At 32.7% G+C, this 23476-nt stretch overlaps 1 protein-coding gene across 2 annotated transcripts; it reads right to left on the reverse strand.

The window, feature by feature from the left end:
• Window positions 1–1442: 1442 nt before the first annotated feature.
• LOC128163468 (testis-expressed protein 10 homolog) lies at window positions 1443–23391 on the reverse strand. 2 transcript variants are annotated; one of them, XM_052827072.1, is made up of 16 exons: window positions 23339–23391; window positions 20578–20789; window positions 19662–20335; window positions 19323–19474; window positions 15647–15738; window positions 13146–13274; window positions 12632–12842; window positions 10919–11048; window positions 10158–10324; window positions 8400–8577; window positions 8096–8166; window positions 7019–7092; window positions 6562–6642; window positions 6049–6328; window positions 5652–5776; window positions 1443–5308 (listed from the first exon to the last, which is right to left on the reverse strand). In XM_052827072.1, the coding sequence occupies exons 2-16, from the start codon at window positions 20761–20763 to the stop codon at window positions 5231–5233; spliced, it is 2628 nt and encodes an 875-aa protein (XP_052683032.1). In that variant the 5' UTR covers window positions 20764–20789; window positions 23339–23391; the 3' UTR covers window positions 1443–5230. The 2 variants fall into 2 exon arrangements, with proteins under 2 accessions (XP_052683032.1, XP_052683033.1); XM_052827073.1 differs by having other exon boundaries at window positions 20578–20770; window positions 23339–23379.
• Between the last annotated feature and the right edge of the window lie 85 nt (window positions 23392–23476).

The raw sequence follows: 23476 nt of genomic DNA on the forward strand, positions 1-23476 counted from the left end.
TTCCGAGTGACTTCCGAATGGAGAAAAGATGTAAATTTCAATTCCCATTATGAATCTCCGTAAGAAATCTGTTTTCGTTCCCGTGAACTTTTATGAGTTGAAAAACGATAATGCGTCAATGAAGATATCTTTTTCCCTTTCATCGATTTATATATACTGCACTTCTTTCACAGGTACATGCATGTTTATTTCTATTAAAAATCTGCCAAATGTGCTGCATAAATATCTTGGGACAGACTTAAAACAATATAATATTAAAAAAAAACCCATTAGTGGATTCGATCCAGCGATCACAAAATCAAAATGACCTCCGCGTTACCACTAGGCCACGCATCTAACACTTTCAGGAGATGCATTTTCAATATATATATGGCTATATACATGATTGTATTAAAAAAGATTTGCCTAATTTTCAGTAAGAAGACCACGTTAAACCATAATTAATTCAATGTAAACGTGTACAATACATGTAGAACATAATTTTAATTTTAATCGGATGTCTTTAGTTTAGAGTGGTTCAAATAGTCAAATATCCAATTTTTTTTATCGTATACTAACTACTTTCCTATGTATCCCTTAAAAAACCTGAATATTTTAATGATCTCGTGTGTAAAATAATTAAGACTCTTAGAGCATGGTGATAGTGTAATTTGCGTTTCTTTGAATACTAAAAATATATTATACCTGTATTTAAACTAAATATTGTATAATGTTGAAAATGTCTGATGTTTGCAAAAGGCTATAGTTGAGGCCAAATCGTATATTAAGTGCGCTATACCTCTTTCCGAACAGGGTAGGGAGCGACATTTTTACTGATGAATTATGCGGCAAGTGATCATTTAGAGGGAACACAAGAAAGAATCAGGAAAGGGGAAGGGTATGGTACGCCAAATTCACAAAACTGAGCTAAACATAGTTTCACATTTGATAAATTAGGTTTATCAACTGTTAACTAAAGTTTAAGAATCGCAAACCATAGTTAACAATTCGTTGACTATAGTTCTTGTCTGTAAAACTATATGATTTACACTGTAACCGTTGTAAACTGGTAGGAAGGATAATTTAAGTTTATCTGTCTGCAAATAAGGCTAACGATAGCTTTTGCTGATAAATATAGATTCACATCTGTAAACTATCATTAACATTCATTAAATATATAATCAATTAATCATAGTTTCACGATTATATTTATCACATAAATTATGATTTGTAATGGCAAATGGTTGATGTTCTCTTAGCCACCTTAAAACTATAATTTCTTCTGGAACATCGTGTTGCATTTTGTATTTTAAAAGTAAACACAAACCATGCAGATTTCCATGCCCTTTAAGTCAGCTTGGGTACCATTTAATATATCAAAACATGCCTAGTCAACCATTTTCTTAACTGTAGTAAAAACATATATCTTGTAGTTTAAGTTCAACAAATGTCAACACGGTCAATTATGTGTAAACATATCTCTTTTTAATTATGTGATCGTACAAAGAGCAAAATACAGTATTTACACAACTCAAAAAGATGGTTAGAAAAAACCATTTCAAATGGTAATGGACACACACATACACACAATTCCTAAAAATATTTATACGGTGAAATGAAAAAGCTTGTAAAAATTGATAACTTGATATCATAATTTTAAATACTCCTGTCAAAAATGCATCTTTCTTTCCAAAACATTAAACATTCAACTAACAAAAAACTAAACAACCCCCCCCCCCCCAAAAAAAAACAACCCAAAAACTGCTTATGTAATCTAAATTAATCACATGTAATCATAATAACAAGGAAAAATAATCTTATGTAATCAATTACTTTTTAAATTGGATGTAATCAGCTTGTAATTGATTACCTTTAAAATCCAAAGTAATTTATTGCAATTTAATCAATTACTAAAAGTCTTTTGAAAGTAATCCACCCCATCCCTGGCCTATATATATTTAAATAAACTAGAACTGTCCTAATGGGACTAATACCCCAGCAAGGCTAATTTCAAATGAGACAATAATTGAATTGAATAATAGAGGTTTGGAGCACATACAAGTAAATAAATTTTAGAATTAAAAAAAAATAGTTAACAAAGAACAATTAAAATCAAAATTGTCAGAATTTCACTGTAAATACATATGTATAACAGTAAAACATTTACAAATTTATGTATCTGATGATATTTCTTTTTATTAAATTGTTTTAAAGAAAAACCAACAAAATGACAATAACCCCTCTCTTTGCAGCAAATGGAAATACCAGTAGCCAAGCAAGGCTCTTCTGTTCAAAAATCTTTGAATATCTTACTAATAAGAGTCATGACAGATGCAATTAGTTGTTTCAAATTTTCCTCACTTTCTCCTTATGGTACAATGGAACTCCATATCAGAAAATTGATCCCATAGGACTATGATTTTCCTCGATGAGCTTGTTAAATTTAATAAACTCCCAAAACATTTACCATTATTACCATGTAAAAACGAAAATTTAATATTACAAACAATTTTAAAATTGCCAAAACACTACAATCATATCAGTAATTTTGAATTTTTATTTAAATTAATGCCCTATAGGGTCACTTCATCAATTTACTTGACTAATAAATTTAAACAACTTCTAAAAATAGTTAACTTCTTTATTAACAATGATATTATTTATTTCCTTATAATGATAGAAACTTTTGGTTTACAGGAAACAGTTTTAAAATAGCCCCAAACCCAGCGCCCATTTTACAGATTATCAATTTTCCCTAAACACATGCTCCATCTAAACCATGGCTCAGATAATGGCTCCCTTGGGACAAATGAATTCATGAGCCACACTTGTCTTTGATGTTCTTATTAGCTCCTAAGAATTTATCATTGACAAACAAAAAGTTGGCATTGTCAGTTGATAGAATACTTATAAAAAATAAATTTCGTTAAGGCATAAAGAATAAAACCTCTAACTGGATATTTTTATATTAATACGGTATATTTTAGAGTGTTTTAATACTATTTATTAATTAACAAAATCTGTAAGGATTACCTCCCTTACTTTTCATCATCAGTGTACAATATATAGAATAAGGAAAATGAAAACTGTCATAGAATCATTAAATCTTGTATGGTCTTAAAAAAAATTGCAGGTGCACATCTTAAGATGGTGATCAATATATGTACAAATTTTCAAACTGTTCCATGCAGTAGTAAAAAATTCTATAGGTGGGACAAAGTTGCCTCTACAGACAGACGGACAGGGTGAATCCAATATACCCCCCTAATCTTCGTTTGCGGGGGTATAATAAATCATCTTAACATTGCAAATAGACTTAGAAGAAAGTATGTACAATATCAAAACAAACAAAATTTACAAGAGTAAATCACCTTCACCCCTCCCCCCTCCCAAAAAAAACCCCAAACAAACACAACATTTTCAAAAACTAAAATTGATATTGCTTAGCCCGCATTTCCTCTAATTTTCTTAAATTTTGATTATTTTTTTAAGCTTCCAATAATAAAATATTTCTGATTTTTATGTATTTATGAAAACTTTATATAAAGATATGAACTGACAGAAAAGCTAATATATTGACCATTTAATAAGAGAAAAACTGATTCAATGTAGAATGGGCGCTACAAAAAGCTTATAAAAATGTAATTTGATTGGCAAATCATATTTTAAAAACATATTCTGAAACCCAAGTATCATATTATTAGTTCACATTTTAGTAAAAAAAAAAACTAACATTATAAATGTTATTGTTTTAAAAAATGCTAAAACAGACTCATTAATCTACAGCAATTCTGAATTTCGAAACATGTGATATTTTCCTACGCCAATAATCCGCCAAAGATATAGTCCTTGTTAGATTCTAAACAATGATTACTATTTCTATGCCAAGTTGTATGATGGTAAAAAAGAAAGAACAAGATATCTGTGAGCCAATGCTCACTAGTGATACCCCCGCTCTGATGTGAATATGCAAAATAAGCAAAGTCGTCATTTAACAGGAAGTTGACGTCCGATTGATACAGAAATATATCCCACAATATGGCATGCCTAAACAAATAGTGTGTTAAAATTTCAAGCATCTGCGATAAATAGTTGCTGAGAAATCTTTGACGGAAATTTGTTTGAAAATTTTGGCTAAAAATAAACAAAGTACTCATTACACAGGAAGTTGACGTCCAATTGGTACAAAAATACATCCCACGATATAGCATGCTTATACAAATACTGTGTAAAAATTTCAAGCATCTGCGATAAACAGTTGCTGAGAATTCTTTGACAAAAAATTGTTTGAAAATTTTGGCTAAAAATAAACAAAGTCGTCATTTTACAGGAAGTTGACATCTGATTGGTACAAAAATATATCCCACAATATGGCATGCCATAACAAATAGTGTGTTAAAATTTCAAGCATCTGCGATAAATAGCTGCTGAGAAATCTTTGACGGAAATTTGTTTGAAAATTTTGGCTAAAAATAAACAAAGTACTCATTACACAGGAAGTTGACGTCCAATTGGTACAAAAATACATCCCATGATATAGCATGCTTATACAAATACTGTGTAAAAATTTCAAGCATCTGCGATAAACAGTTGCTGAGAATTCTTTGACAAAAATTTGTTTGAAAATTTTTGCTAAAAATAAACAAAGTCGTCATTTAACAGGAAGTTGACGTCTGATTGGTACAAAAATATATCCCACAATATGGCATGCCTATACAAATATTGTGTAAAAATTTCAAGCATCTGTGATAGATAGTTGCTGAGAAATCTTTGACGAAAATTTGTTTGAAAATTTTAGTTAAAAAGTAAGCAAAGTCGTCATTTAACAGGAAGTTGACGTCCGATTGGTACAAAAATATATCCCACGATATGGCATGCCTTAACAAACACTGTGTAAAAATTTCAAGCATCTGCGATAAATAGTTGCTGAGATAAATGCGACAGAAATTTTTGTTACGGACGGACAGACAGACGGACAGACGGACGGACGGACGGACAGACAGACACACAAGGGTAAAACAGTATACCCCCTCTCCTTCGGAACGGGGGTATAAAAATATACTATTTTAATTTCCTTCCATCTTCATTTACTGAACAATTATTAAAATTTACGTTTGATAAGTCGAAAACCAGAAAAGACTCCTTCCTTAAAGCTTTTAGTATCAGTAGGTGTAACATGCAAGTACACATGTACATATAAACATAAAATAACACTTTTAACAAGAAGTTTCACAATTGGAACAAAATTCATTTAACAATCTTTATTTATTTCTCTAAACAATGTTTTCAATTTCTTCCATCCTGTTTGTCCGGCAACACCATTTATTTTCTGGGGGAAAAAAATGAAACTTATGTCAATTTGTAGATTTTGAAAAAAGCGTGACTTTCTGTCTTTAAAAAACATTCTGTACAATATTCTTAACAAAAATACACACATGTAGCTGAACCAAATTTTTAAGTTTTCAACCATTCTAAAGTTTTTATTAAGAAAAGTCTTGCCATTTGGGTGAGTGATTTCCACCTTACCTTCAAGTAATTTAGAACGATGTACGGTAGTATCGATATTCAAATATTTTAGTACATTTTTTGGCACTTTGGCACATTGTTCAAACTAAAATAAAAAGTTTCCTGTATTTGAGAATATCATTCATTTTAGAAAAACATGTTCCTACCTCTAAATCATCAAACACTGTTTGACTTTCTATGGTTTGGGAGAGATCTGGCCAAGGAAGACTGTGTTCTAAAATCAAGATGGCTGCTTGCTGCACTGAGTGAACTTGCTCTCTATTATCACATTCTAAAAAAAGGGAAAATTTTAACATTGTATAAAGTAACCTTCTAGACCATGCACAGTTCACAGTGAGCAATGAGTGAAAGATAATTTGAGAAGTCTCATTGATTTTATGTTTTCTTCAGTCACTCATTGCAATAGAACAAATTCAATTGTCAGCTTAATTTCATGAATTTCTATTCTTACATGGATAACGAAAAATACAACAAATCATGCAATCTTCTCTTCAAATATGACAAGTAAGACACAACATTGTAACAATAGTACACACATCACACCTTTAAGTTCCTGTAATATTTCCCTCAAGAACATCTGCATAACTGTCTCCCCTCCAAAGATAAATGATCTACATCTGTCAGTTATATCCTCCAAAATAAGGGTATTTATAGATGATCTTTTATCATTGTTAGTAATAACCAGTAAAAAATTCCATAACAACTTAAATATGTCTTCTGTAAAAGGGATGCTGACTGGGTAAATCCACGTCTTCATTCTTATTCCAATTGTTAAAAAGCTTGTTATAAGGTAAATTGACTCTGCCACTTCAGTATTCTTTTCCTGTACAGTAACACAAAATAAAAGGTAACTAGTTTTATTAATTATATTCAATTTAAGACTTCCATGTAGTCACAGATTTTCATTTCATATAAATTATATGTATAAAAATGTTCCATATGATAATACTTAATAAATCAAATCTAATTTACGAAAATTCTATGTAACAAACATAGACTTTTGAACTGACTAGAAGAAACACAAAAGTCCATGTCAATGTAGATACATGTACAAACCATTGTTCTCCTAAGGAAACAGCACAAGAGCTCTACTATCTGTTCTGTGTTTGGAAACATCAGCAATTGGTTTGCCACTGTCTGCAAAGATGAGATCAACAGATACAGTGTAGTGGAACTAAATGTAGCTCCCTCTGAATTTGTCACTTGAATAGATGCCTGACCATTCAAGATGAGATGGAAAGGCAAATGAGATATTATCTCTATTACTGTAAATTCCTAATTAAACGCAAGGAATAAATATCTGCATACAATCACGAGAAACCCGTCTCATGAATTAAAAAAAATTTTGCTTTGAATTTTCAGACAAATGTAAACCACATGAAACTATGATATAATTTTGGTATTTGCAATTTTATGTTCTCGTCATGTGATGGAAAACCGATGAATGGTGGAATTAAGTACTCCCGTAAAATAAGGAATCTTCAGTATTAGTGCTACATGTGAGCTAATTTACCTCTGTAATGGCCACCATTTGATTGAATAAATTCCTATCTACTGCTACATGATGTAAGGGGCATTCAACAGCATCTAGAATAAATTCAAGCAACACTTTTTAACATTTTTAAAACTCTTCTATTTCACAGGTATCCTTATGGTCTATTACTGAAGCCAATATAACTAGCTCCATGTGGACTTAAACTGGACAGCAGTGAACGCCTGTAATTAATTTGGTCATGTTGTTTGGTTGAAAAAGTCTTGATGTGTAAAACATACCAAAAAACTATATATGATATTAGTCAAATTTGGCCCCTATAATTTGCTATTTTTAAAATGATTCAGGTACATTAATTTTTGTGTTATTTTATAAAAGAGTTGACATGAGATATGTTTTTCATATATATTTGATTTATATGCACTCACTGGCAGTATATGACGTCAGAAGTGACGCTATTTTTATAATTCAATCAAAATTAATCAAAATTTGACATTTTTCTCATCTTTTATTCGAATGGGAAATATTGAGCGACTCTTTGAACAAGAACGAACTTTTTGTCACTTATAAGTATTAAAGAAATAAATCTTTGGTGAAAATATTTTGTTTGTTCAAGCAGTCGCTTAATGTTTCCTTAAAGAAAAACTGTTTCAAAACAAGCCGTTTTATGCTAAAAATGAGAAAATGGCGGGAAAAGGTAAACTATATGATGTCATATTTTTAAATTGTGGGCACTAGAATCAAATTGAAAATTATGAAAAAACTTCAAATGTATTTTTGCACAAATAAAACAAAGAATTACAGTAAAATGACAATGTTCATTTAAGGGGGCCATTTTAGGCCCAATTAAACCATATATAGTCCTTTAATTAAAGCTACATGTACCTTATTTCAATGCAAATGAAAGATGCAAAGTTATGTAATACAAAAATTCTAAGGTTCTCTTGTACACAGAAACAGCCACAAACATAATCAGAGATTTAAATCCCTTCCTTTGACTTGTTTAATTCAGGAGGGGGTGTGAACTTGCATGACTGTCTTATCTGTAACTGAATATGTGGTTTATATAACTATAACCGTATCAATGTTATAGCTTACCAAATGCAGATCTGAACAAAAACTGTACATACAATCCCTGCTCTTCTATGGTCAAAGGATACTTGTTGTATCTACAAATAAGGAAATCAACATCTCAACCTTTACCTTTTTACATGGCAAAGACAATCATTTCAATTATATGAGTATATATATATATATATTTGTAAACAGTTTTATTCAATCCAAGCAATTCAGTTTTACATAGCACAAATAAATCATTTAAGCTGAAAATGTTCATTCTATTTTCCACTGTTTTAATTACTAATATCCCTTTAAAACTGAGCAAAATCAAACAAATACATACCTGTGTTGCATCACCTGTAGTAGGTACTTGCAGGACTCTATAGGTAGCCGATTGTTTCGTACCAGGTCCGCAAGTTTTCTGTAATCTCCCTCCCTTAGTGTCGGAACATGGTAGAACAGTTCTATTACCCTCCTTAAGATTTTGTTATCCAAGCAAATGAGATCAGCCATATCCATCTCTAAATGTGTGAGAAAGCAGCAATATGTATGACAAGCAACATGTCCAAAACCCTATCAGATGGCTCTGGCTTTAAAAAATTTATCATTAGAAAAATTTTGACTTTCAGTTTATTAAGATGCTTTCAACATACAGTATATCTGATTTTATTCCCAATGAGTTCATTTTCGCTTTTTTTTGTTACCAATTCAACATCGAAAAAAATACAATATGCAAAAATGATACACTGTATTGTTTGCTTTATATTTATGAAACTATTTAATTTGCAAAAATGACTGATACAAATAAAAAAGTTACATATTTGCCCCATTCTTTGCTGATTTTGTGACACATATGAGAAAAAAACCAGATAAACAGTATTGTATAAAGAGTTATTTTTGCCCTTCTTCGCCTAGTTTTGTTAAAAGATAATTTGAGACATGAGTTTTTGGTAGGTCTTAATTTTGCCCACTGACATGAAGGGCGGAAGGGGCAAAATAAAATTAAATATTTCTCTGTATATAGTATTACATGTATCAGTATCACAAGTTAACTTAAGAGATGTGTTTTTTCCCTAAAAATACTTAAATTGATGAATTTTCACCACCTCATGGGTTCCTTCATCTAAAACTAAACAACTACACATCACTGAGATAGGGACCATCTCAAAGGGTCCCATTTAAATAATGGTCAATAAGATAAGAGCATTTCAGAGGATTTTGCTTTGACATTGACCTATGACATGAAAATGTTCAGGTTGGCATAGAACTTTATGTCAAACTCATTATCCCTTACCGACAGGCTTTGTTTGGTAAAATATGAGCAAGATTAACCAAAGCCAAATAAATTATAATCTAAAACTGGATTCTAAAGAAATCTACTACAACCTTCACATTTGACCTTGAAATTTGGTTAAGGTTGCTGCACACCCTTTTACCCAAAAGCTCTGTTTATGTGAAGTATGAGCAAGATAAGGGTTAGGTGAGAGTAAATATGCTCTGAATTTTTTTTGGCATGGTCTGATATGACCTTGACCTAGACACATCATTCAAGATCACTGCATAGCTTTGATCAAAAGCACTCTGTGAGTAAAGTATGGGCCAGATTGGGCCAAGGGGAGAGAAGATATGCCATGGACAAGTGATACTGGATGGACAAATGGATGAAAGGATGGATGGACAGACAGAGAGATCACTATAGGGTACCCAAGAGTGCAGCCCTAATTATGACTACTCATATCACTGTAAACGTACTCTATTTGGCTGTGTTTTCTATTATGCGCTTTGGCGGAATGCAGCTTCTGCTAAATCAAGTACAGATCGCTAAATGCCTTGCATTTATGTATAAGAAAAGTCACATTCAGGAATACGCTAATTCAAATCTACGCCAACTTGACGTGTTCAAAAACTAATTTTCCCCAAATATAATATGTTTACAGTATCAAGATGTTTGTACATGAATATAAAAGAATTATATTATTGAAGTAAGTTTGATTTTTTAAGACTTAGATTTTTTTCCAATGAACTTTGCATTTATGCAAAGTTTTCTACTCTGTGCAAAGTCAACAAATATTTTGCAAAGGATACATCAAATATATATTACCTAACACAGAATAAACAAACACAGAAACTTCTGTGCTGTTTGTATTGGTTGTTCTACAGGCGAGGTTCCTTAGAACCTCCATGATTTGACCAGACATCACTGGATTCCTCACACAGGATCTGAACAATGCAGGCAACAATTCCAAGAAGGCACGCTTTGTATCCTCTCTGTAAGATACATTATGGCCACACATGTATATTATCAATAATACCGGTATATATTATTCAAGCAACTCCATACACTGTATTTCCATTTGTTTTAAGTGATCCTTTGTAAATGATAAAATTTAATAAAATGTACAGATACTGAAGTATGCTAGAGGTACTACACAAGACACTGGTTGCAAGTTTGTTACATGCTCAGTAAAGGATTGACACTATATACCCAAAACAAAAGGCTACTTTGTTTACAAACGACCCTAAAAGGTTACTAAGAAATGCTGAACAATTCAATATTCACAGGAAATGGTTTGGATGTTTTTCACACAGTTGAGACATCCTTTCAACTCCACTTTTAAATGAAAAATTGAAATTACATTCTACAATGAGCCATTCATAAATGTCTTGATACCAGAGTAAAATTTCTTTTGACTTTAATTCATTAATGTCATTGAATAACAGACAAAGAACATACAACATTTCGTTTATGATTAAGATAGTTTTCATCAGGCATTGAAGCTAAATGTATTTCATTTACTATGCTGTTTTTATTTCACTATAATATAACAAAAGTTATATATGCAAATCGTTAATAAAACAAACCTGATGAACATTTCCTCATTTTCTGTAACAACCCGGGAGAAGAATTGTAACAGCAGTTTTTTCTCCTTAGACAGGTCATGAATCCATGTGAAGCGAGACACAAGCACAGACAATAGCTGCTGGACACCTTCTGTAGCATAAATACTCTTTGGTAAATTTATTTAAAGGAATAAGGAATCATTTAATCTTTATTCGTTTGATGAGATATTGGCACTTCTGATTGGTCAAAAAATTTCTTAGTCTGACCCTACAGTGGGGCATAATTCAAATTACATTTTGCAGAGTATAAGTCAACATGTAAAGGGATTTTACTATTTTATTATCATGAAGCCAATAACTGGTAGTTAAAATCTGTAAGTTATTAGATTACGGTATATCATCATTTAGAAGCCAAAACATTTTTTGGGGCTTTTTAGCAAACCCCAAATTTGCCGGGTTTTTATGATATACTTTTGTCACAACTTTTCTGTTTTTATAAAAACAATGAAATGCTTTCCCTGCGTTACCTCAAGAATTAAATATGTATATCATAAAGTATAGTGTATAATACGCACCCCCTAAAGTTGACCAAAAAATGGGGAAAAAACCGGCAGGTCCTGTGTATAATACACACCCAAAAAAGGCATAATCAACGGCTGCCATATTTGCCCCAAAACTATCGATGTTTCATGATAATTTTATAATCCATGCGCAATTTCTGTAATTTTGTGATCGGAACATAGCTCAGACGATGAAAATTGAAAGCCGCCATATTTTCCAAATAACTATCAATGTTCAATGATAATTTTGTAACCCAAGCGCAATTACTGTAATTTCATGATCGGAACATTGCCCAAAGCAATATTAGAGTCAAAGTTCTTTTACTTAAAAAAGACGGTATGATTTACATGGGCGGTATCAAATATCATTTGACACTTCGTAAAGAAAGAGTTAAAATTCTCATACAACAGTGGAGAAGTTGAAGATCATCATAAGTAGAGAAGAACAGCAACCGAGCTTGGTGCTTAAAAGTAATGTTTGCAGATATAAACCAATTAAAACAACATCAAGAGATATGTATGTCGTATATCGTCATTATCAAGTCATACAAATGATCGATGTATTTTTAGCAGTGTTTATGTAAAGCAATAACGTTTAACTGCATAACTGGACACAAAGTAGTCAAGTTAAATAATATCATAATATTTGCTAATCTTCATGCACTTGAAAATACCTTGTGAAGTCCGACGCAAGTCAGGTGCATGCCTATGACATGGAAATTGTTAAACAAACACTCACTACGCGCCGAGTCAAAAGGTGGCTACTTACATAATGGCAAATACACTGGCGATATTGAAAGTTGTTTAATGCAAGGAATAGTGTTGAGAGAGAACAAATATTTTAATACATGTAAATGGAAATAAAACTAAGAATAAGGTATTTCTGACACAGTAAATTTAGTATACACTCATACAACTTTCACTACACGCTTTACTGTATCGGCAGTCACTATTCCCCTGGTATCAAGAATCCTGGCTTGAAGAAATGGGGGGAAATTTTTGTACAATGTACAATACGCACCCCCACTTTTGATCAAATTTTGGATGAGAAAACTGTGTGTTATACATGCGAATTTACGGTAATTAGAAAGCAATCAGTAATATGAATTCAATGTGAATTTTTAAAATTATTTTTCAGTAAGAATAATTAGTGCAAAAGGCAATCAGTCAATACCGTTGTTCTGGCATTTGCTGGCCATGAGCCTTTCTATGACCTGTAGGATTGGTGAGGTATATGATGAATCATAACTCTCCTCTTGTAAGTAGTTCAGCAGGTACTGTGTAATGGTGAGACATAGACTACTGTTGTATTCTGTCTTCTGATTGGTTGACAAGAAGAACGACATGATGTCACAGACAGTGATGTTCAAAGAATGGACAGTGCACTATAAATAAATGTTTATACATGTGTAATAAATAACACGGTGTGTGTGTAATAAACTATGTACCAGTACATAATTATGACAAATTCAAAGTCCATTTGTATATGCATATATGGTTAAAAAGTTTGGCCGAGATTATATGAAGTTGTTGGCTGACAAAAAAAAAATATTCCCCAAAACAAAAGAAGAGATAGAAGTAGCATAAAAAGAGCATACAGGATGCATATGTGGAAGTGAGACATATCAATTAATTAAGTAAAAATAAATCATCTTCAATTAGATTATTCATCTGATTACAAAGGGTACCTGTTCTGTATCTGGCCTTGTCTTCTTGTTTTTTAGACTGTTTTCAGAATGAGGAGCATAGGGAAAGAACTTCAAGAAATGTTGCTGGAAATCAGGCAAGAAATGAGCAAGGCTGCTTTGCCAACCCACCTGCATTAAAAAAAACCCACAAATGATAAATATCTCTCCTCAAAGATACCTAACAATAAAACACAAATAAACATTAATTACAATTCTTTAAAGGGGCAGTTTCATGAATTTTTTTTTTTATTTTGATTTTCCATTTTTAATAATTATAGAACAAGGTATATTTTAATAATGGTCTGCCAAAATTTCAACATTATTTTTTAAGCCACAGCACTAACAAAAATGACATTTTTTGTGATGTAAACAGAGTTTGTGCCATGTGTTTGTTTACATAAGTTGCAAATACTGTTAAATCAAAAGCTATGAACTCCTTAGATTTTTCTATCTGCAAGTTTATTATGCACATAATTTAACAGTTTCTAGTATTGTTACCTCTGATTCTGTTTAAAATGATATATTTTCTATTCAGTAAATAGATATAAATAAAAACATGGCAAGAGCCTAGTTTCAATAACAAGAAATTGTGAGCTATATGTACCCCCGGTATATTGCTTATCAACAATAACTGGCATTTAAATTTTGGTTGACCATTTAAAATATCTTAGTTCAGCATTGAAACTATAAAAAAAAAGAAAGAAAAAAAACCTGTTATCTTGTCCCTTTGAATAGTAAGAATAACTTTCTGCTCACAGATCAAAATTAATCAATGAAGATTGGTTCTTAATTATTTTTTTGTTTGACTTTTGTGGAGTGGAAGGTAACTCCCAAAATTTCTGGTTCTTGCACTTGCATGATTTCATGATACGCGAACTACATAATACACCCATCTGGAATACACCCATCTGGACCCACACACTTCAATTTAGTACTGGAGCTATGGATAGCCAAACATTCATTCAGTAAGTCTAAATGACCCACTGGTGACAAGGAGTTTTATACTATTAATACAAAATACAGTGGCCCCCGGGTATAACGAGCTCGGATATAAGGAGGTACCGCTTACAACGAGATGATTGTGTGGTCCCAAATAATTTCTTTATTAATTCCTTTTAAAAAATACAAGATACAACGAGATCGTTTATAACGGGACTCTGTATATTACGACGTGAAAATTTTTCCCCGTTAGTTGTACGCGCTTTTGGATATAACGAGGTACTCGCTGCACGCTTGATTGCACACGCTGGTTCCAGGTATAACTAACAGTATGGCCGGTAATTTTTACAGGTATGTATACACAGAACAAAAGATTAAAAGTATTCAGGAATAATGATGAGTTGTTTTTATTGCAATGTTCACAGCCATGGCTTCGAAGTAAAAGAAAAGGACAAGAATTTCGCTAAAAACAATAGGACTTATTTAGATATAATTTGTGCCCGTTAGTTGTAAATGCTATCGGATATAACAAGGTACTCTCTGCAAAGGAAAGTAATTTCGCTAGAAAGATTAGGACTTAGTTAACAATGAATCAAAATTTGAAAGTGAAATTGCAAAGGACTACGGACTAACTTTTGAGTACATTTAATACAATTTAAAAAACCCCACCAAGATATAGAAAGCTTGGAAGAGTTAGGGACTTGTTGAGAAAAGCGCGTGACTCTAAAAATAGCGATACCGACATTGGGCCTTCCCATATTATGTAAGTGTTGATTCACTGGTTAAGGTATTAAATTTCGACAGATGTACTAAGTTAGTATAATTCGGAGTGAAATTAAAGATGATGACGAGACAGAAACCGAAAAAAGATGGTGATGATATCGGTGTGTCAGGAAAAACTCGAGAATAATCTACAAAAAAAATGCATTAAATGCGGTAACGATTTTCAAACCTTCTTCATGCAGAAAACAGACATCAAAGATTCCACATTAACTGTTTTACAAAATTAAAACTGATTGACTTATTGAAACTTACCAAAAAATTTAAAAAAAAAAAAAAGCAACCGACAATCACACAGTTTTGTCTCTCATTAAGTGAAAGTAACATATGTTTAGATTGTACACGTAATTATTCCATGGTCATTTACATGAATATGCTGTAAGTATGTTACTTTTCAACAAAATTTGAATAAATTATACGTATTTATTTTATTATCACTTGTTTATAAATGTTATTTGAAATGTACAGAACAACGATCACGTGTCGCCTTGGGAAATGCCAACCTCGGATATAATGAGTATCGGTTATAACAAGAAATAAATCTATGTCCCCAGCATCTCGTTATACCCGGAGGCCACTGTATACATGTAAGAATAGGAAAAAGATGTAGCTTCCTTTTACATGTTTTAACCAAGAATTCATTACATACCGTTCCTTATAACTGACTTTTGCTATTAATTCATTATTGATTATAATTGATTAACATTCACATTTAATACAGCCATATAAGTGGTTTTCATCCTGCATAAAACATGTACTAATACAGTGTAATAGATTGGTACCTGTATGACTTGTTCTGAGTAATGCCACAATATTTGGATTGTTTTCACCACACTGTGTCGCAGTGAACAGGCTTCTAAAGACAACAGATGCCCTGGATCAAAGTTAAAACAAGTCAGTATGAATTTACAAAAACAGAGGCCCATGAGCCACATTGCTCACCTGAGGAACAATAGGCATGATAAAATCAGCCTAATGGAGTCAAAATACAACTTATCAAGACAAACGTAGTTTACCGTATTTTTCATGGCATATGCCGATGCGGATTGCTAATTTTTAGAAAAAATTCAGGAAAAATCCTTAGACTAGCCAATCTTGGGGATAAGCCGACTTTCATTCGATGATTACCATAATCCGGTGAATATAATACGCAGAAATGTACAATATGCACCCCCCACTTTGGGCCTGGAAGTGGTGAAAAAATGCTAGTTGGATGTATAATATGCATAAAAAAAATTGACCAAACAGTAATGCTGAGTATCAACAAAGCAGTTATACTTTGTATACACGCTCAGTTTCATCGCGGAAATACACTACTGGAAATAAAAAAACACAATATTTTTTTTTAAAAGGCTTTTGAAACTAGGCCTAATACATCGTGGTAAAATCTTAATTTCATTATCCATGTTTTAAATAGATCTAGTATTAAATTAATTACCGTAAATAAAATCAACTACTTTTAACAAACGCTTATAATTGTTTAGTCATTACAACCCATGTGTAGTAAAAAAAATGGTGAAAAACAGACAGTGTATAGGTATGGAGATAAGAGACCTAATTAAATTCTTAAATGATGCCGATCAAAGTGATCAATTTGTGGCCTGGAACATAATAAAATATGTGCACAAATAGTTGTGTATAGTACACATAGCCTAAGGGGAGTGTCTGAGATACCGTGGCCAAGGTGTCAAGCGTTTGCGGTGGGGAAGCACAACAATGGCTTAAATTAACGGAATAGGTTATAGAATTATTTATATTCATAATTATTTGCAATAAATCAATTATCATTACATGTATACATGTAAATGGTCAAAATTGAGCCACGTGTAAGCTGATCGGTTACAAATGGCACATGGCCATCCAGGCCCGCATTCTTTTAATAACACTTGAAATGGCGGCGTTCACGGAGATAAAGAATAGGCAGTTCAAATTATTTATTAAAGGCCATTTTGAAACAGCTTATTGATAAACAGGACTTTTAGTATACATTTTCTTTAATAACATGCTATAGCAATGATTTCCTAAGGGTTAAATATTAATATATATGTGAAAATGAAGTACCGGTACAAATACTTTCAGAATATCGATGTAGAAAGTTAAAAGAGTACTGAAAATTATTTAATTTGCTAATCATATATATTTTAAGCAAGTTTTAAAAATGTGGATGATTGATCTCTTCCATATATGTTACTTATCGTAATTTTCAATAGTGTAAAACAGTCCCTTTTGTAACAGGATTATTTTCTAGTCATATCACATATTCAGCAGTGCAGTTCTCAAAAAGATCCTGAAGAATTGTTAATATGTGGGATATAAACCTAAATAAAACTCTTGTAAGGCCCAAGAATCATCCAGGATGCAAAGTCTAAATAATTTTTAAGAATCAGCAATATGTCAAAATGCTTGAATACAAGTAAAAACATCTCAGTTTTTGTGAATACTGTAAAACGAGAAAATATGGCGCACTACAAATTTTAGCGCCTTTGGCGCAACTGCCTCTGAGCGCTAAAATAAATAGTGCGCCAACATTTTGTATATGTATTAAATTTCTTTAAGTTGCAAAACAATAACGTTTTTAAGGCTAATATAGAAGTGTTCATTTAAATATCAGATGCTGTCGGTTCTGTTTGTTTAAACAATTACACAGGTAAACGGTATGGGTTATCAGGTATAAGTGCCTAAACATGGATTGATTAATTCAGTTTTAATTGCTTTTTAATATCTCGCATTAGCACCTTGAAAATTGGGCTTCTCCCCATGCCACTTCCATTTAGCGCCTCGAGGTGAAAATGTGATTAAGCGTGGCGATCGTTAACGCTGACAATACATGTTTGATCATAATTTCTTTGATCTCTGACTAGTGGAAATTTAATAAAGAAAACAAGACGATACCTATTTTTTGTGTTTTTTTAATGTAAAATTACTGTGAAAAAGATTCTTTCATGGTGATCAAAACTCATTGTGAATGTAGCATTCGATTTCACTTTTAGTTTCAGGACTCTTCTAGTGTTATCCAAGTCGACACGTTAAATTCAAAGTCCGATAACTCAAATTTGTTTACCAACAAAAATTACACATCATCGCCAATTAATGAAGTTTTCATATCTATCTACTGACGATTTAAACAAAAGTAAGTGTATTGTTCTCAATGACAGTTTACTATGCATGCGAGATAGAAATCAAAGTCGTTGTGTTCAGGTGCTTGAGTGAACACAGAACTTAATTTTATTAAACAACAACATTTTTTGTTTTCTTTTTTAAAGAAAAGATACATGCGCTAAAATATAATTGCGCTAATATACTGGCTCTTGCGTTTGCGCTAAAATACGTATGCGCCAAATTTTCTCGTTTTACAGTAATTAAAATATTTTCCTTTGTAAAATTAGACCCCAAATGTGGCCCAACCCTACTCCTATAGATTTTGATTTGAACAATTTTGAATTTACATTATCTTAGGTTGCTTTCACTAAATTTACAGCATTTCTAGGCAAAGGATTTTTTAGAAGATGTTTAAAGATTTTTCTCTATATATTCCTTGGTAAATTTTTGTCCCCCACACCCCTCATCCCACACTGTGATCCATTCTACCCCTGGGGATCATGATTTTCACAACTTTGAATCTACCCTACCTATCAAAGGATGCTTCCACATAAGTTTCAGCTTTCCTGGCCAAATGGTTATTAAGAAGATTTTTGATAAAAAATTTTCAATAATTCCTAATTACCTCCCTTTGAAAAAAGGCATGACCCTTAATTTTCACAACTTTGAATCCCCTTTGCCTAAGGGTGCTTTGTGCCAAGATTGGTTGAAATTGGTCTAATGGTTCTGGAGAAGAACTTGAGAATGTGAACAGTTCACTGACAGATGGACAGACCGATGAGAGACAAAATGTGATCAGAAAAACTCACTTAAGCTTTCAGCTCAGGTGAGCTAAAAAACATTTTCTTACAAACAACACATACATGCATATCAAATCATCACAAAAATTGCATCCTCACAGTCTGATTTGTGTTCTCAAATACATGTATTTTCAAGTTGTTTGGACATATTTACTATAGATTTATGAGTTTATCCATGCAAGTATCTGGGTCACATCTGCAGATCGACATTCATCCTGTGCACGTAATGTACACAAAGGACAAATTCAGACTCCTGTTACTACGCTAACAAACATAAATATACATCAGTTGATTGTTTAATCCTTTCTTACTTTTAAATTATTACTTTTTTCTCATTAAACATGTCAAGGGAAAGCCCCTGTATGACAATTGAGAGAATCCTTGGGTTGATCAGGTTTTATGTTCTTCCTCTGGGGCCATAAATCTTGGACAACCTAACTAATGAACTCAGTCTCACTCTCACAAAAGGAATGTATTTACGGTAATACTGAAATGAAAAGTAAGATTGTCTAAGTTTTCTGGCCCCAGAGCCTGATGCCTTTAGTTAGGACTGACTTACCATCCATATGGCTGTGTTGTGATGATGTTGCCTCTACCCAGCACTCTAGTAGCACAGGGAGTATTGTCTCCAGTAGGCGAAGCACACCGCTCGGTTCCCTCAGATTATAGCCTCTCTCTTCTATCTCCTTTGTCAGGACATTTTTCATTGTGCTATAATATGAAATCACAATTAATCTTATCACAATAGAAACAGTTAGTGCAAAATGAAAATGATTATTTAAAATTTAAAAACTTACTACCGGGTAATAATAATTTTATGAAATAATAAAATCCAAAAATCTCTACCCGCTGATATCTTTACTCTTGTTATATCTAAGAGTTTTTATTTGAATCTTACACGACTCTATATCCTGGGGAAGTCCATGTTTTCTTGAATTGTGTCGGAATGGGAGTACAAGAGACCTCTTCTTCCTCTTGCCACATCACCTTCAGTGCTTGATCTCTTCCTTCTAGTTTTGACTCATACGCCAGAGGTCCTGAACTCTCTACCAATGTTGACAGTAGCTTGCTTAGTCTGGAGAGAACTTGGCTCCTCCACTTATGAGCCTGGATCTTTCCATCTGGTTTAATACTGAGGGATCTATTTCCAGCACTGGACTTTTTACTATTATTTTGGTGTGAAATTTGTTCAATAAAATTTGGAATGATTTGACTTGATCTGTCCACAATAAGAGATGGATAATGTTCCAAGAAAATGTCTAGAATTTGTAAGGAATCACTTTGAATGTCTTCATAAATGTGAGTCATTGCACAGCACACATGTGCACTAACAACAGGAAAAAATGGTCGCATTTTGTAAATGTCCACTAAAGGAGCGATAAGTTTAAAAAGTTTGATTAATGCAGATCTGATGGCTGGGTCCTTATCTACCATTAACTGAGAGATGCGATCTATGACTTGAGAAAGTCGCTGCTCCAGGATTTCAGGGAAAGCAGACAAAAGCTCTTTTAGGCCATTGACAGCATCCAGTCGGACAGATGTACTATAATGTTGACACTGGTTCAGCAAATCCTATATCAAAAGTACAACAATTCATAATTTTGTAAATGTTTACATGCCTGATGCATTAATTCCTTTTGTACAATGTTCAATATCATAGATTATTATCTTCTGTCACCTTTCTTTCATGTATAGCTATCATGTCAAACTGTACTTAATGATTGATCTTATATAGATTTTGAATAAGCAGTGACCTGTTTATGATATAGAAACCTATGACCATTACATCTGACTGCAGTGTAATGACAACTAACCACAATGTTAAGGTTCCTTCGAGTAGTGGGCTCGGACCCTGTCCCTGTTTTGATGTGCTGTACCACTTGGACAGACCTGGTTTTAAAGCTAGCATTGGTCACATTATCCGCCTTTTGAAGCTTTCGTCCCACCTTCAGCTTCACTTTTTGAAAGTCTTGGTTTTTCTTTTTCTTTGATTTCGGCATCTTTAACCTGTAGTTTATTACATGCACTACAAAATTTAAGAAACAATATTTACATTTGCAAATTAAATATGCTTCCTTATATGAACATAAAGAATAGGGAAACTGTTCAATTCTGTGTGATTTTTTCATGACATCACAATGATTAATGCACGCACTCACATGCATCACTTTGCAGTTGCATTATTCTAAACATTATAAATGATCATTTATTTTAATAACTCTGAATAGTTTGCCTTTTTTAAAATGTAGACACAAAGTATAAGTTAACAAGAAATGTTTGTGAATCACTTATGCCCCCCCCCCCCTTGGAAACATCCACAGAGAAAATGAACACAAACTGCAAACAATTAGAATTTTTCTTAGTCCATGGGGCATAACTCTGTCGAAAATTGTACAATTGTGCCCAATATTGAACTTGACCTGGATATTATCGTAATTAATCTGTAAACCAAATTTCATTTTTAATTAATATTTGCAACTTCTGTGAAGAAAATGAACGAAAACGGCAAATAAATAGAATTTTTCTACATCCAAGGGACATAACTCTGTCGGAAATTGCTTAATTGTACCCAGTATTAAACTTCATCTAGATATTATCATGATAAAAATGAACGAAAACGGCAAATAAATAGAATTTTTCTACATCCAAGGGACATAACTCTGTCGGAAATTGCTTAATTGTACCCAGTATTAAACTTCATCTAGATATTATCATGATAAACCTGTATACCAAATTTCATTTTATTATGTTCATCCTCTGCACAGAAAATGAGCGAAAACTGCAAATAAGTGGAATTATTCTAAGTCCAAGGGCCATAACTCTGTCAAAAATTGCTCGATCATATCCAATATTGAACTTGACCTCTACTCTGTCCCGAGTTTTTGCTTCCACCACTTTTTGCTTGATATTTCAATAATATTAAATACCTTTGTGCTCAAACTACGTTCATCCACTAAGTAATATGAAAAAAGTCCAGGTATATATAAAAGGTTGAAAAACTTCGTGCCAAGCCACTGTGGATTGCATTGCATCAGCCATTAATAAGCCCAGATGATAACGTTAAAAAATTGTGCGAGGTATCCCGAGTACTGCTGAATGGAGAAAAGATGTAAATATTTCCCATTATAAATCTCCGTAAGAAAATTGTTTTCGTTCCTGTGAAATTTTTTGAGTGAAAAGGGATAATTGTTCAATGAAGATATCTTGGATATATTCCCTTTCATCGATTTCAATTGTATCTCTTTCACAGGTATGTGTATTTTTATTAAAAATAATCAAAAAATGATGGAAGCAATAACTTGGAACAGACTATAGATATTATCATGATAAACCTGTATACAAAATTTCATTTCAATATGTTCATCCTCTGCAAAGAAAATGAACAGAAGCTGTACCAACCGACATACAGACAGACAGAGAGACGGGCAGCAGCAAAGCAATATGAATAAAAATGAATAAAAAGTTCACTGGGACATAAACTTGGTTTGTATGTGATAAATTCTTCTGAGAAGCCCTTCTGGCTTCACAGGATTTGATCATGTGACCAACCAAGTTCATATCCATTATCCAGGTGAACTTTTTTACTTGCTATTTATTTCTTAATTAAAACATAAGTAATAGAAGTTCTCCATATAGACAACACGTGGATATAAGCCAAAATATAGAAATTTCACTTTATATACCTATGAAGTTGAAAAACTTTTCCAATATGGAGGGAAAAAAATCACTTTACATGCAGTACGTTACATCAACAGCATCCATGTTGAATTCTGAATCTCGTACTAACTTCATGTTTGGTGATAATAATTGTTTGTGATGTACAATAAGCAAAAATCACACTCAGATATACATGTACTTGTTAAAAAGATTGAAAAAATAATTAATAATATGTTAATTTTTTGTAACCTGATGCAGTCTAATTTTTCTACTTACCGGGCAATTTCTAAATTTTACATGATTGGATCCTTGCTACTTTGAAGAAAATTGTCGAGTGATGTCTGCTTATTTTTAAATATGATGTCATAATGTATAAACTGGGTGCGCAACATTTCGCACTATAAAAACATATAGATATTAAAGCAGATAAGTGGATCCAACTTAGCATGTTTCAGATTTATCTATAGCAAATTGATAGTGAAAATTGTGTGCATTGGCTTCGGCCACAGTTAATCATTACACCGTAAAACATTAATTTAAAAGGAGAGGAGGAATGACCACAAGTAGGCTGGCCCCAACTCCAAACCCTTCATTTTAATAGTAACCAACACTCTACAGACTGAGCTAAAGGGTTAACCGTCTAGCTTGTGCTTGTAGCACCCCTATATATATCACAATATATATCAGGCTGGTTCGAATACCGGCACCAAAGACCTCAGTTGGTAGAACACCTTACTAGAGATTCAGAGGGCCCGGTTCGAATCCCGGTCTGGTCCGTCATTATTTCCCCCCTGATCACGTTACAGTTGAAAAGTAGAATAAGTGTGATAAAGAGTCATCATGTAAGACCCCAAATAATCATTGTGCCGATAATACAAAAAGATTTTAACCAAATATAACATAAATCAATGGACTTACAGCTAAATAACTAATCCGACGTTGTTTATGTGTCCCACACGTGTTGAGCTAAACATTTAGCAAAACGAAATAAATGTTTATTCAAATATATAATGAAATAAAAACCGATACGATATGACAATACCGTTTAAACACTTT

This window comes from Crassostrea angulata, chromosome 9 (assembly GCF_025612915.1).
Source record: "Crassostrea angulata isolate pt1a10 chromosome 9, ASM2561291v2, whole genome shotgun sequence".
Lineage (NCBI taxonomy): Eukaryota > Metazoa > Mollusca > Bivalvia > Ostreida > Ostreidae > Magallana > Magallana angulata.